Below are 16,608 nucleotides of genomic sequence, written 5' to 3'. Positions count from 1 at the left end.
TTCATCACATATTTCATTGGAAATAGGTTCATCAGCAATGCCTATCAAAACTATCAAAAGAACGTATTTGCATGCTGTTTCTCTATCACTTCAAAAGTGGCCACAATGCAACAAAGGCTAATGACCTCATCTACAAAGCATTTGTTAAAGCATCGTAAGGTCAACTAGCTTTTGCAAATGTCAAAGGGCTAATGGTACATAAGAAGGCAATTATCTGTGTTTGTTTGGCATCATCATGATGGAGCTGCTTCAAATCAACACTGCTGTCACGAAAGAATGCTACTGTGAACAACTAGATCATTTGAACACCAAGATCAAAGAACTTCATCCAAAAATTGACAAAGTCTAATACCACTGTGTAAAGTGTAGCACATAGAGTAAAGAAGCTGGCCACTTTGAGCTGACAGGTTCTGCCTCATCCACCTTACAGCCCAAACTTAAAGCCAGCTGACTACTATGTATTTCATGTCCTACAGAACCATATTGCCAATATACAGTTCAATGACAATACCTGCCACTCAATAAATAGTTCAAAGAAAACCCCAGTTATTCTATATTCATGGGATTGAAAGCATGCAACAATGGTAGTAAGATGTGATTGTTATTAATAGTGATTATCTACAAGACTGAACTGTAATTATTTTTAGTTAAATTGTCAATAAAATTTTCCTCAAAATGTCTAAATTTTACCTTTACAACCAGATATATAAAGTAAGATTATTGCATGGAGATTTATGAATCAAATGTTCAATACGATCACTATTTTGTGTGGCTACTTGTTCAACACAAACAATGATATTGTTTATCACTTGATAGCATATATCCTCATTTATCTCATTACAGACTTGAATGATTACTGTTCTCAGTTCCATCATTGTGGCTTTTTTCAGAAAAATACTTTCCTTAAGTGATCCCAAAGAAAAGTAATTACATGGATTTAAATCATGATTATTTAGAGGATCTGTGCAAACTGATCAGGAAATCACTTTGGGATGAGATGCAAGTTGAAAGTCTCATGCAGAAAATTCAAAGCAACATTAACTGTATGTAGCCTAGCTCTATCCTGTAGGACTCATTGGGATTGTAATGACTGTAATTCTTGGTTCATGATATACTTTTCTTGAATTCTCTAACACCCGAAATTGGATGTTGTATGCACAAACTACACCATCCAAAGTGAAAATAAGTCTCATAAGAAAACCATTATTTAACATTACCTCATTATTTTGAGCCCATTTAGAAAGCACTGTTCTTTGTTTTCAACTGTAAGTTTGGGTAATACAGTAATTTTCTATAGATGAGAAAGACATTTTTCAATATTGTACTGATTGTCTGGATGTTCCTAATTCTGCTGCAGGATTTTTTTTTTATTTACTGGGGTTTTGTATCACTATTCTCACAGAGTCAATGTTATCTAGCATATGCATAGATGTAGGCCAGCTATGCCTATGTTTTGTCTTAAAAATTGAACCATGATCATTAAATTGTTTAAAAAGTTTATGTATTATTTTTTAGGAAGGTGCTTATTACATATGATAATGGTCACAAAATTGACTCTGTGTGACTACTTTTATTAAAACAACAACACTGCTTTTATGTGGATTCTTCAGTCTTCTTTTGTTAATCTGTCTTATAAAATGGTGCATGCTCAGAAATAGTATGATACTAGCACACATTGGAAGAGTAGTATCATACTACTATGTTTTTACCATGGCACAAACTTCACTCATTAGCATGCTTGAGTATTTATTAATAAAACAAATGTTGGATTACATAGTATGTTGTGTAATACTTCAGTACATTTTAAATCATTTATTCTGATTATTTTTTCTGATTCATGTATCAAAACAATGACTATTATTTTGATACATGAATCAGAAAAAAGATTTGATATAAATTATAAATTGTTATCATTTATACAGCAATTTATATTTAATACACAAGAATTAACTACCATCACCATCACCATCTTGCACTCCTACATATTTTTAATGCTATAAGATCCATAGCTTAAAGATTAGAGGGGGGATAAACATTTAGTCTGCTGATCTGGATACCTGGAATTGAATTCAGGCAGGGAACTCCAGGAATTTTTCATGAACAGTTTGTCCTGAATATGTCAGACTCAGTCACCATCTTGCACTCCTGTTATGGACCTGACTGAGCTCGTGATGGACCAAAAAAACTTTATTGATATAATATCAACAGCTTTATAAGCTATCAGTAAAGAATAACATTATTAACCAGATGAATGATTCCACTATTTCATCAATGCTTGTACGAAAAATTTCTTTTATTGCTATTGTCATGCATTTTAATAAATTATATGCTTGTCTTGAGTTTTAAACTAATAATCAATTCATAATTTATTATGTAAGTAGCTGAACTTTTCATTGGTTTGCTTTAGGTTGACAGCCATAGTTTTATATACAAGAATTATTTTTATACAGTATTCTTTCCATTATTTAATTTATAATCTTATATGTCTAGTCTTTGATGCAATGGTTCCTACTATTGTGTCAAACATGTTTCCTTCTGTTACAACTTACTAAGTTATCTTAATCTAACCATGTAATAAAGTAAAATTTTTGATATAGATATTTGGAAATAATGTCTCATGGTAATTTTAAAAAATTGTTCTTTTCTTCTAATAAAACATTTTTTCCAACTTCATCCAACCCGTGGTCATGGAAGACCTCATTAGACCCGTGTTATTTGGCTAGGCCCACAATGATGCAGCTTTGTGTGGTGAGGGACAGAGCCTAACAGACCAGCCAGAGGAGGAGTTCTTGGGGTTTTATGACCAAAAATTAACATATACCAAATCCAGATTTTAATTTATTTAGATGCCTAAAATTTGCCTTCATACAGATAAGTTACATGAATTCAATATAAATGGGAGTCATATAAATTAAGTGTGAATAATTATAATTTACTAATCGGCTGGGAAAGTACAGTACATAGATAATAGCGATTGGTCAAAATGACTCCCACAAGATTTTCACTTTTGGATCTTGAAACGTCGAGAAATGCAAAAGAATTTGGGGTTTGTGCGGTTTTATTCACACTCTTTGAAACTTAAATAACTCCTGTGCTTTTTGTCGAAAATTGCTTAAATTTTGCAAGGAGGTTTGTGTGTTAAGGGGATTGATGATATTAAATTTTTGTGGTTAAAAGTCGACGGGATGGGGAGATAACTGGTCGTATCATATCTCGAATAGGATCGGACATATTGATTTTACTCGTTATTAGCGCTTACAATTTTTTATAAAATCCATCCCTATTCTCAAAATTAAGTTTTTTTTTTGCCATTTTATAATAATTAAAAATATAAGTTCTTTTTAATAAAATATCGTAACAGATGACGTCACTAAATATTGTCGGGAAAGTTAAGCAACTCGTTGCTGGATTTCATTTTTTTTTTGTATAAAAATAATAAAAATTCAAAGAAAATTGTAAAGTGGAACAAGCAGTTGAACCAGTTCTAAAATAAATGATTGTGAAGCCAATTATCAATTAGATAAAGTATCATTCAGGATAAAAATACTCCTTAATTTCCCTACATTTGATACAATAAGACAAATTTAAAGATTAAACAAATAATTAAATGATGCAAATTTTGATAACTAATAGAGACTGTTGGATGGCAGAGAGATTTAGGCGGTAGCTTACTGTATAGAATTTAGATTGGATGAAAAAAATCAGGAATTTTTCGGGAATGGTCCATCCCTCACCACTCAAGCTGCCCCGACTGAAACATAATTGCCTTTAAAAAAAAAAAAAATTCTCTTAGTACCCACAGGGTAAAATTTGCTTCGAAAAATTCTTCAATTAAACCCCACACAACTATGAATATATTTACTTATAAATAAAAAAAAAAACGGTATAGTCCGGGACCGTCCCGGTTAATCCGGAACGCCCGGTCACTTTAACTTTTATAAGACAGCTGAGTCGAAGTAAATTCTAATATAATATATAAAATTTTCAACATTACAAAAGAAGTGTAAAACTTAAAACTAAAAAAAATAATTATTCTATAAACGAATAATAATAATAATACAGGTATAATCAATTCGTAAAGATCGTAAAATAAATTTGATTTAATTACCATCGATATTTCAGTTTTGCGATTTATTACCACTAGATGGCATCTATACGATGAAATGTTCAGCTTCCAGCTAGAAGAGTGGATTACGATTTCTTTCTCTTCGACATCCGTGAAAAATTATCGGTATGATGGTTAGATTCAAAATCTATTCGTTATAATAATGGAGTCATACGACGTAAAAAGATTTAAAATTCTTCCTTAAGAATTCTCTTCGATAGTAAGTATTTCTACTACGATTTATCCGATGTTTTTACTTCAAGATGTATTGACGCCATTCTCTTAAAATATATTCTTCCAATTGCTCTATCAATACAGAATTTGGTTTGTTTTTTTTTTTCTCCCTAATTTCATATTTATATATTTATCTATCACCTGTAGAATTTATATAGTAACATCTCCATTACATCATTCCATTTTCTTTCAATATGTGCTTTAAAAATATTTTAATAAATTTGAGACATTAACATGTTTACAATAACATATTATATTAAAATCATTAGATATTTTTCATTATAATCATAAAAAATATTTATATAAGTCACTTACACTATGATTTATATTAAAAAAAATGATTCCATTATGATAAAATTTAATTATTTCTTCATTAATAAATCTATTTATTTATTAATGATGCTGAGAATATTTTAATTTTATTCTAATGGAATTATTATTATTATTATTATTAAAGAATATATTTTTATATTAATAAAGGAATAAATAAATGTTGTTGAACCAGTTATTGGAAACAAAAAGTTTAATTTGCATAAAATCCTTTGCGCGCAATTAAAAAACATGAAAACCAATATTGATAGCAGAGTTTTATGATGATAGAATGATAATTTTAATTTAAAAATATTTTTTTAATTGAATATTTAAAGTATTGTTTTGTTTTTTTAAATAAATTTTTTAATATTTAATTTGTTTTTAGTATATTGAAACAAATGAAATTAAACTTCATTTAAGTGTTTAAAATGTGAAATATTAATAACTGATGCGTATAATTTGTTTTTTTTTTTATAAAAATAAACAATTTTTGATGATATAAATACATAATTATAAAACTATTAGTTTGTATACTGGCGGAGGCATGTCGTGATTTATGGCATCAGTGTCCGATGCTTATGTAATTGTGCATGTTTTAACATCATGCACCGATGAAGAATAAAATGGTTTGTTTTATTAATATTCAGTATTAGAGTATAGCATATTTTAATTCTCTATTAAGAAAATTTATAATGTCTGAGGAGACATATATACACCTTCTCTTCTGCTCCCTCAATTTACTTTTGTATCAATAATAAATCAATTCTTTTTGCTGAAAATAAATTGGAATTTATTAAATAGAAGCCTTTTGATGCTATTAACTCAACTATTGTTTATATTTTCAATAAAACAAGTATTTGCAAATGATAATACAAAATTCAATCCGGAAAATATTCGATTTGATATCGATTATCATTATAAGTTGATATTTTTAATTCTTCAAAGAATGAGCAATCAATATGTTTGCATACTATCTTTATTTTACCAGCACATGCTAATAAATCAATATAATAAAATGTTCAAGAAAAGCAGTGTATCGTCATATGTTATTGCAAAATCAATTCTTAAATATTGATATGATATATTCAGTGTAAATAATAGTAATAATTAAGTAAACTTTGGTACATATCATTTTCTTAAGATCAAAGCTTATTATTTAAGTAAATTTATAGCATACTTTACAAGTAGAATTATATCGAGTATTTTCATGACCTAAAATTTGTTAGTTGTTTATGTGGAATATTTAAGTATTATAGAAATCTTGCTTTATCGTTTAATACTCTTAAAATTATCTTCCACTTTAAGGATAATAAAGATGTTTTATCATTTACATTAATTAACCTTAGTGTGAAAGAGTGAAGTTGAAGCATAATTTTAAAAATATCCTCAATTTTATTACTCTTAATCTTAATAAAAGTTATGAGTAATGATCTTTAACTTTAAGGATTAATGAAGTTTTCTAAAGCATCTTATCCTTTAATATCAAAAATATACCCAAAATGAATCCTTCAAAGTATATTAAAAGATAAGAATATAATGTAAAGCATTTTTATTTTATCTTCTGTCTTTCATATGTAATTACAGGAAAGGTAGAGAATGATTGTGTATATTTCCTTCTTTATATTGTATATAAATAATCTTTTAGAATATTATTTGATATTAAACATGAATAAATATATGCTAATTCAATTTTCCTGTTGAATTGAATAACTTTAATCGCGTTTTTTTTTTTACTCCATTAATTAAAAATCTGATTTGCACGAATTATTCACGAATAATTAAAAATAATCTAATATTACTTCTTTTACATTATTATTATTAATTATATTTTAGATGTTAATTAACCACTGAATTCTAAGTAATTACAGGAGTATGTTCATCGAAGGTCATATAACTTTTTATACGGTATTCACTGTATAGAGTTCTAGATGGCCGCTATGATGATTCAATCTTCAACACGAATGTCAGGCAACAAGTAGGAAAAATCGAAACAGATTAAAGTAAAAGAAAAATACACGTGTGAATACACGATTATAAGAAGGATTCGGCTTTTAAAAAAAATCTTCTAGTGATATTAGAAAAGGGGGGAAAAACAATTTAGATTTTCTTTTCGCTCTGCGACCTTGAATTTATTAAAATTTTCTGCGGGAATTGACATTGCCGCCAACATACACGCGTCAGAGAATCGAACATTAAGACCTTTTTTGGGGGCAACAAAATAAACAAATGACTTACAAAAATAATAGAAATTACTTTTAAAATAAACATTTCGAATATAATGCGCATGAGTAGCAAATTCGTTTGCAACGTCAACCTCGTCATACAAGCTGCTTCTGATTGGGGGGGGGGACTCGAAAGATCGATAGCTTCGTTATGTTTCAGTCGTTTAGATGTAATTTGAGGAACTTACCGGCTACGCTTTTCGTTAATATTGTTAACAAGTTTAATATGTTTGTATTAGTTCGAGTTTCTAATTGCTCCGATAACGTTTTTCTTTTATTTATTATTTTTTTTTCTAGATATTAAATAGCGCTATATCGGTTTCGGTATAGAAACTACTTGCGCTGTTGATGGAAAAATATTTTTTTAAAGTTAATAATTATTTGATTTTTAACGTAAATTAATAAAGCGGCAGCTTGTTTATTATTAATTTTATTTAAAAAATAGCCGTTTCGTGTTTATTTTTTACAGTTAAAACTTAATAAAATCCGAATACTTTCTACAGCGATAACATCTTCATTACTCATTGCATGTTGTAAGTAAATATAAATTTGTATTACAGCTGTTTCTTAATGTAAGAATATGGTACAAGGAAGATCATAAAGTATATGCAAGCATGGCTGTGTCTAGAGGAAAAAACATAAGAAAGAGGGCCTCAGTGAGTGTATGTGGGATATCCTTGGCACTCCAACGACTTTTTCCTTCGTAACCTGGGGCTCGCCATAAAAAATAAATATCTAACATTTTTTATATATATATATTTTTTCGTGTTTTGTAGAGAATTTATCGGTTTTTTTAAAGTGTATATACATGTGAATTTTTGATTATTTGTAAAAGTTCTCTAAATACTTAAGACCCCGAATAATATGCATCCAAAAATTTTGGTTGACATCCGAGAAAAATGTTGCATTGTAGATTTGACAATTTTGACTGTTTGCTTAAAGTTTTCCATCCCTGGCCTATATTATTAAAAGATACATATTGTTTAATGCTACATGTTAAAAGATTTATGCTGTTATGTTAAAATTTTGTTTTCTAAAAACATAATTTTTTTTTTAAATTTGTAATATGATGAGAGTATTAAATATTGATAATTATTTTAGGCAAAAATATAAAAACCGGAGTATATATAATTTGAAAATTTCTAGATGTATAATAAATTTTTAAAATAGCCAAACCTCGGTTTATGAACTTAATTCGTTCCTAAAAGTTATTTGGAAACAGATTTTTGTTCTCAAACCAAAAAAATTTTTCCATAAGAAACAATGTAAAATGAATTAATCTGTTCCCAACCCCCAAAACAAAGCCCTTTTTTTTCGTTTTTAGCTGTATTTCATAGATAAAAAGTGTCTATAAATGCAATATAATACATATATATGTATGTATGTATATATATATTAAAAGCAAAATGTCCCATCACCACCAATTGAAACTTAAATGTTGCAAAGAAGTGCTATAAATAAACTCAACTCTGGCTGTCAAGATGAAATATAACCAAATCAAACAAGACTAACAAGTACTTTATCCACACTTTTCAAAATATTTTTTGATTGATGTGATTGGGCTTCAATTTGAAAAAACTGTAAAGCTATAAATTGCCGCTGTCGTCTGTCTGTCATTCCTTAATCTCGAGAACAGAGTTAGATAGATGAAAGACGAGACCGGACACGAAAACCGTAGGAACAGGAGGCCTCGATTAACTATTTACAAACTTCCAATGCAAATTGGAAGTCATGTTATTTCAATTCAAAATTTTTCCCCTGAAAGGTGTTAGATAAAATACTGGCATGACTCTATTGGTAAAGGAAGAGTATGATGTACAGGGACAAGCCACTGCTAATTTGAGGTGGAGCATATATACTGTATATATTAAATTAGTTAAAAAATATGATTAAAAATTGCAGCCTGGTATTGTGATGATGTCGCAATAAATAAATGCTTGTTATAATTTTAATTAAAATTAATTTTGATTTCAGTTTTGGTATAAAAACAAGAGTTTTAATTGTTGTTTTATTTTTAGTTTTAATTAACTGGCTACCTAGTACTAATAAATATTTAAATTAAATATTATTATATTAATAAAATGTTATTTAAGTTAAGCGCCTTTTAACACAGATTCATAGATGTTGTTTTTATTATGTAAATGTCAATTAATGCAGTTTTTATTAATTTGATTTAAATTCTATTGCGACATGTACAGTACTGATAAATGGAAGTAGTATCTTACTCGCATGCACATTGAAATTTAATTTGAATAATGTCGTCGCTGATGGTTCATGTTATGATGTCTATTGATGCTAGGTGTCTCAGCACCAATAACTTCTGAATCAGTAATCCTGTCATTGATTGGTTGGACCATTGACTTTCTTGAACTTAGGAAGTTTAGGAGTTGACCATTGGTGGCCAGCTCTGCCGAGTAGCTTGTTTGGAAACCAAGTTATTGTGTGGCAACCAGAACAAATATGGCGTTCAAAATTTTGTTTGTAAACAGGGGCATTCGTAACCCAAGGTTTGACTGTAACATGAGCTTAAGGGGTTAATTAATGCTGCTGTTTTCTATTTAATAACTTGAGTATCTTACAGAAATTTTATTTTCAATATACTCAATAAAAAAATTTCTTACACTATCTGCAGAACACAGTTGAATGCCATTGATTTATACCAAAGGTCGGCAATCTTTCAGCGGTGTTGTGCCGAATGTAAGTTATAGTGTTATTCCGAGTGCCAACATGATTCTACCAGGTTTATTATATATGTTATCAAAATTAGTCCAGTTATAACAGAATTCAAAAGTGTATAATTTTGAAGTTGTTAATTGAATTATGTTTGCATAACACGTAGATGGTGATACAGAACATAAATGCATGCGCTGTAATAAAAATATACAAACAAGAGATTCATTTTTAAAATTACCACGGCCTTCATTGAACTATGACTTCCATTTAAATCTATAATTAATAATTAAAATATAAATTTTACTACATTTCTATTCAATTAGAGTGCCACTGAAAATCATCCACGTGCCATAGATTGTCAACCCTTGATTTATATGAATCTAGTCTGGATCACTTCATCTAAAATATATTAATATGAACAATTCAAATTTTATTAATAAAAGATATGAGTGTAAATATTAGATATTCTGTTTTTTTTTTTTCTTTTTTGAAAATGGACAAAAACAAAATATTCACAAAGTTTAGGAGTTCATTGCCATGATGAATTGTCTCAAATTCTCACTCTCGTGTCTTAATCTAGCAATGACTGCATTCAGCATACTCAACAGTTTTGGAGCTGTTGAGTACTTTTCTGTTGATTGCCTTCTATAGTATCACTGTTTGGTATTTTGATGTCACGTTTAATAGCATCTTTCATTTACACTACCTATTGCTATCTGAAACTGACCAATGATGGCTGCTGTTTGTTCCAATGCATACATCACTCATCATTCAGCAGATGTAACTATGTAACAGCTACCGATTGAAACACCTTCGTTCAGTTACAACTGTTGACTGCTGAAAGCAGCCAATTCCTTTCCTATCATATTGTCTATTTGTTGATATTGTTGATGGTTAATCCATAAATAGAAAAACAAACTGCAACTAAAACTTAAATTTTCTCAGAATTTTCGTACTAAAACTTAATGTAGACATAAAAAATTGGATACAACTGTTGCATTTTAGATAATTTGTAAAAAATAAAACACAAAAGCTGGAAATAATTGTCAAATATGCAGAAAATTGCAAAAGTTTTTGCATATCATTTTCAGCTTTCATGCTCTGTTTGTTACTCTTAATAATTTTTACAATATATACATATTTATGAACTTGCATTATTTAAAAGTAATTAAAATATTTATTTCAATTAAAAAAATAATATAGTATAATATAGAAAAAGATATATTATAATTTTATAGTTGTTTAATCAGTTTAGAAGTTATACAATATAATACAATACAATATAAACTATTGTATAACTCCTAATGTAATAAAATAATATAATTAACCTATAATATTAATAAATTAGTAATGTGATGATGATCTCTCTATAGATTTAGCATTAAAATAACTTTATACCTATTTTGATTGGTTTATTTTATAAATTTCATAGGTGACAAAATTTGAAGCAAGAAATAAAAATGTTGGTTAGAAGAGTCCGACATTGCATCCGACATTTAATGGCATCAATGTGGCGAAGGAAATCTTTAATGGCAGCTACATTTATCATCAGTACTCTTGTCATTGTTGGTATCCAATATAGTTCTCTTGGACAAGGAAGTTTATTTCATTTAGGTAAAAGGATCAACTTTCCTCTTGGAATGAGTGAAAATAACAAAAATCAAGAAACCTCTGTTCCTAGACGCAATTTGTCAGCTCTTCCGACTTCACAGGGAAATTATCTGGAAGGACAAAGACAAGATCAGAATGGTGACAGCCTCGGAAAAAGATCCAACAAAGGACGACGATGGCCATTTCAAAAACAACTTGGAAATGAAAAGACTATCAGGTATATTCCTCCTTTACGTCTGGTGCATTTAGATTTAAAAGGTGCACCACCTAAAATTAGTTATTACAGTCAAATTTTCCCTATATTAAAAGAAGCAGGAGCAAATGGTATTTTATTAGAATACGAAGATATGTTTCCCTATAAAGAGAATTTAGCCCAAACTGCAGCAGAAAATGCATATTCAAAAGATGATGTTCAGTTTATTTTATCATTAGCAGAGTCTTTTAATTTTCATGTTGTTCCTTTGGTTCAGACATTTGGACACTTGGAATATATCTTGAAATTTCAAGAATTTAGACATCTGCGTGAAATTGATGATTTTCCACAATCAATATGTCCATCTAGAAATGAATCGTTTATTATTATACAATCTATCATTGATCAGGTTGTTTCTCTTCATTCAAATCTCAAGTGGTTGCACATCGGTTGTGATGAAGTCTTTCATCTAGGCTATTGTCCAAAATGTGTAAGAAAGGACCGTGATGATCTTTTTCTCTCTCATGTGAGCAGAGTGGCACAGTACATACGCACTAAATATAATATCATCCCAATTATCTGGGATGACATGCTCCGTCAAATGTCATTAGAAAAATTGAAAGAATATCAATTAGGTTCATTAGTAGAACCAATGGTGTGGACTTATGTAAAAGATATATATCACTTTATTCCAGAAAACATATGGATAATGTATAGTGAGGTTTTCCCCAATATCTGGGCTGCTAGTGCCTTCAAAGGTGCCTTTGGCGAAACTTTAACAGTTCCAAATGCAAAAATGCATCTGGAAAACAATATAGCATGGTTAGAAGTTATGAAAGAACAAAGAGCAAAATTTGATTCATTTCGTGGTATAACCATCACAGGCTGGCAAAGATACGATCACTTTGCAACATTGTGCGAGTTATTACCAGCTGGCCTTCCTTCTCTAATTCTCAATTTATTGACCATCACTCAAGGCCAGTATAACGAAGACACAAATAAAAAAGTATTGGAAGTATTACAGTGCACAGTACACTCTTCAAAAAATATCATTGATCTGGAAAATGATCCTCATTTATGGCATCTTGGTAACCCCTGTTCTTTCCCTGGTTCTGCAGTTTTCAGACTGACTCAATACAGAGATGAAGTTATTAAGAAAGTAAAGGAATATTTATATGATGTAACAATTCATAAAGCTTGGCTCACAGAATTTAACATCCGTCACAACATCAGTAGTCCTATGCGTATAGACGAGGGACTGACTGAATATTCTTCAAATTATTATCCCATAACATCTCTTATTCGTTCTGCCCGAGAGGCACTGCGCGAGGTCTTTGATGAATATACTGTAGCAGAATGGATAGAACAGAATGTATATCCTTATTTGGAAAAAATGGAAAACCTCTGGAAGCAATCTTTGATTTTGAAAAAATTAAAAATATGGCCACGCAGACCCCTTCCAGTTTTAGAAGAACTTAAAAAGTTTTCTGTGGGAACAAAGGAAGAAAATGGTATAGAAAATAGGGATAGGTAAAAAAGATTTTTTTATTTTTAATTAAATAATTTAATGGCAGAGAAGGATTACTACAAGAAAAACAGAAAAACAAAAAAATAGCACATAGGATTCTGTTAATGACCAAAGATCAAAATGACATCATTCAGTCTTAAAACTAGTCATGATTTAAAGCACCAAACAGATTGTACTTTAGTAATACTCAATTTAAAAAAAGTAAATAAATCATTAATACAAATGAAGAAAGCATATATTTGAGAAAACTATTTTAAAATGTTGCATTTTAAAGTTTATTTTTCAACTATATAATTGAAGGGTCCAAAATTGTCTGTTGCCCAATGTGCTTATGAAAATTCCTTACTTTTACTTCTCAGTTTTAAATAATAACTGGTGGAAATAAATGCAACATTTATTATACATGAATTGAAATGCAAAAAAAAGAAAAAAAATGACTTACTTGGAATTTCTTGACAATTCTACTTATATTAAAACTTGAAATTAACTATATTTAGATATTTCATTTTTTGTAAAGTTATTTTGTGAGTTTGAGTCATAAAAGTTTATGAATTATAAAGTGTGTTCAGTTGCAACAAAGATTTTTTTTTAATTTATGTAAAAAAAAAAATGTAGTTTGTGTATTTAAATTTTTTTCCAAGTTTTAATATTTTCCTAGAATAGTTAAAATTTTTAAGTTAAACTAGTTTGTTTTTACAATATTATATTTATTGTGTGACGAGATGCAATGTAATTTCAGTCGCATGACTGAATGTAAAATAATTTCTATATTGCCAATCTTTAAAATTTTATCTTATGATATCCAGAAATCTCATTTGATATGACGTATGTAGATTGTTTAATGCTCTGTAGACAAAAGTCTTCCATTAAAGTTTTTTTTGGTATTTCTATTAATGTTTTATAAATATTGTATACAAGTTTATAAAATGCTCATAAAGTTCCCATAATTATGGTAAGGATTATCATATTTTTTGCCGATTGTACAAATATCTTGTTTGTTAATGCACGTTTACAAAGAGGAAATATTGATGTCACAAATTTCTAATGTACAATATAGCATTAGAAGTTTGTGAATATAGCATCTGAAGGGGTCTTCCAGGTAGAGGTTACATATCAACAAAGTTAGTGGATGATGGATTGGACATCCATTGAATAATTTGTGGCATCCTCACAGTCCAGATTTAATATATTACAATTTATTTTGAGGCTTTATGAAAGATTTATTCTCAATTTCACTTACAATCAAACATTGATTTTTAGATTTTTGTAAGTGAAATTAAGAATAATTCTTTTGTTAATCTGTTTCAATCACTTCCAATTGGCAATATTGAAGATGTCCAGAAGAATATGGGGAAATTCGTATGTGTAGAGAATGGTTCAAAGGAAATAGACAACTTTCAGGTAAAATGCTTTGTTACTACTCTTTAGACTAATGTGAAACAAATTTATATAATATGCTTAGACTTCCAGGAACCAGAAAAATCTTTCATATGATAAATATTAGGAGTTAAAAATCGACAGAGAGATTGAAGAATTCTTAATTTTGCAAAATTTACAGCAATTAAACACTGATCAAATTTAAACAACTGAAATATTTTTGATAAAATCTAACTAAAATTACTTATGTTCAATGTAATTATCACAAATGATGATTTAGACAGTTTAGCGTATTGTTGGACTATTTATAACCACATTATTAAAAAATATACCAAAAATATAATTTAGATACTATAGTAACTATATGTATTTAATTTAATGAAAAGATGATAACCAACTTCTTAAATAAATTTTTGGATTAATTCTCTTTAGTGTCATATAACTATTTTAATTTAAAACTGTCCTGATGAACTGATAGTCCTATTTTTATCATACCCGTCATGGATTTGGTAGAGCCAACTATGGAGGTAATCAGATAGTAAGGGACAAATCCCAACACATCTGGGACAGAGATCATCCATGAAAAATTTTTGTTGATCAGAACTTGAGTAAAGTCCCCAGATTGTCAGGATCTGATAAGTTAAAACTTTGGCCATCTTGCATGAATTCATTGCTGTGCAGCAGGCCTATTTGCTTGCTTTTGGAAGGCTTTAAAATTAAAATTTATAGGTTACATAGTCTATGAGAAGGATCCTGAAGATTTCTTTTGTGGGAAGTTAAAAATGAATCTGAAAATATTAACAAAGATAATTTTTTTTCAAAAAGCCAAATTTGTAACACACATTTTAAATCTGTTTTAATGATGATGATAAGTGATTACATTTTCTCAAAATTATCTCAATTCTATAATAATAATATCTACAATGAAATACTGGATCTAAATTATGTGAACAAGTATTTGATTTTTCTGATCTTAAAGGAAATTGATTGTGAAAATGTTGATATGAAATCATGAGAAATGAAACTTCTGCATCTAACAAGATGTCCAAGCTTTGGCATTCTGGATTTTGCTGAATTTTAATACATTTTAAACACACCTAACTCAGCTCATTTCAATGAACAATAGAAACCGTTGTTTAAACATTTCCATGTGCACTGTGTGAGAATAATGTGCGAGGATATAGAGCTATTGTAATCCTCTAATCGTTGGATCCACTCACTCTGTCGGTGGATGGCTATATAGGAGGGACTAAAAATGCGAGTGGGGAGGGAAGTCACAGGTAAGTTCAACCAGTGTCCATATAAATTGAATTATGAGACCAAAGTATTTACAAAAACACTTGCTATATATAAATATATTTTAAATTCTAAGTATACAATGAAATAAACTATAAACTAAATGAACAGGATCCACCTCTAAAGGATGAATGAGAGTATTTACATAAATCTATAAAAGAATATCTCTGATTGATGCATTCTAAATGATATAAAATATGGAGACACAGGAGGGCTGTAGAATAGCAAAATGGGACTTCAATGCCTGACTGCTTCTATGCAAGAATCTTCTGTCCCCTTCTAGGGCCATCTCTTATGGAAATGTCAGTTTCTCTTGACTGCCTGTCAAGTATGGCAAATCTCTTCTTTTGTAGACTGCCCCGAATGATGGGAACTTCCCCCTTTTTATCCCAGATTCCTTCCAATCAGGATTCTGGATTTTTAACACCTGATGGGATATTCTATCCTCAAACAGGACATTTATCCTGACTCATATGACAGATGTTTGTCGGAGATGTGTGATAACATCTTGTTTAAAAGGAGGAAATATATATAGATTTTTTCTCTAATTTTTCTGATATATACATTGGAATAAAAGATTTTAGTAAAAAAAGAATAGAAAATTTAACATCTCTAGCCTTATCCTTAACAGCTAACTCTACTGCAAGTCATGTATGTTCATTATACAATTGAAAAGTCATTGAGTTGGTATTGCATACTTGGTATTCAATTAATAGTACAGTAGAGTCTCAAACTCGGCCTAATGTGGACCGAAGAGTGGCCGAGTTTGTGAAAATGCCAGGTTATCGGGAATGGGGTTTAAAAAAATAAGTGTGAGTGTTTCCTCAGAAAATACTGTACTGTACTTGTATGTATTGTTTACTTGAGAATATAACAGAATAAACTGCCCAAATACTCTTAAACAAAGGAAAAGTACATCCTTTATGAAGGCATAGAGCCTTTACTACATGAAAATGAAAATTAATGAATACACTGTGTACAGTAATTTACCTGATAAGACAGACCTCAGAAAAATACTTTAAGGCATAAAGCTGTCTATAATGAAAATTAACTAAAT

General features: G+C 29.4%; 1 protein-coding gene across 2 annotated transcripts; it reads left to right on the top strand.

Moving 5' to 3' along the window:
- Positions 1-4,117: 4,117 nt before the first annotated feature.
- Positions 4,118-13,762, top strand: LOC111625799 (hexosaminidase D-like). 2 transcript variants are annotated; one of them, XM_023369027.1, is made up of 2 exons: positions 4,118-4,231; positions 10,979-13,762. In XM_023369027.1, exon 2 carries the CDS (start codon positions 11,007-11,009, stop codon positions 12,882-12,884), a length of 1,878 nt encoding a protein of 625 aa, XP_023224795.1. In that variant the 5' UTR covers positions 4,118-4,231; positions 10,979-11,006; the 3' UTR covers positions 12,885-13,762. The 2 variants fall into 2 exon arrangements, with proteins under 2 accessions (XP_023224795.1, XP_023224794.1); XM_023369026.1 differs by having other exon boundaries at positions 4,146-4,325.
- Positions 13,763-16,608: the final 2,846 nt, after the last annotated feature.

This window comes from Centruroides sculpturatus, unplaced genomic scaffold, assembly GCF_000671375.1.
Source record: "Centruroides sculpturatus isolate CEXI.00-Female unplaced genomic scaffold, Cexi_2.0 scaffold355, whole genome shotgun sequence".
Taxonomy (NCBI): domain Eukaryota; kingdom Metazoa; phylum Arthropoda; class Arachnida; order Scorpiones; family Buthidae; genus Centruroides; species Centruroides sculpturatus.
Note: the sequence above shows the minus strand (reverse complement) of the source record. Positions and strands in the feature narration are given on the sequence as shown.

Coding starts and splice junctions, on each gene's coding strand:
- LOC111625799 (XM_023369027.1), top strand. CDS start 11,007: ATGTTGGTTAGAAGAGTCCGACATTGCATCCGACATTTAATGGCATCA.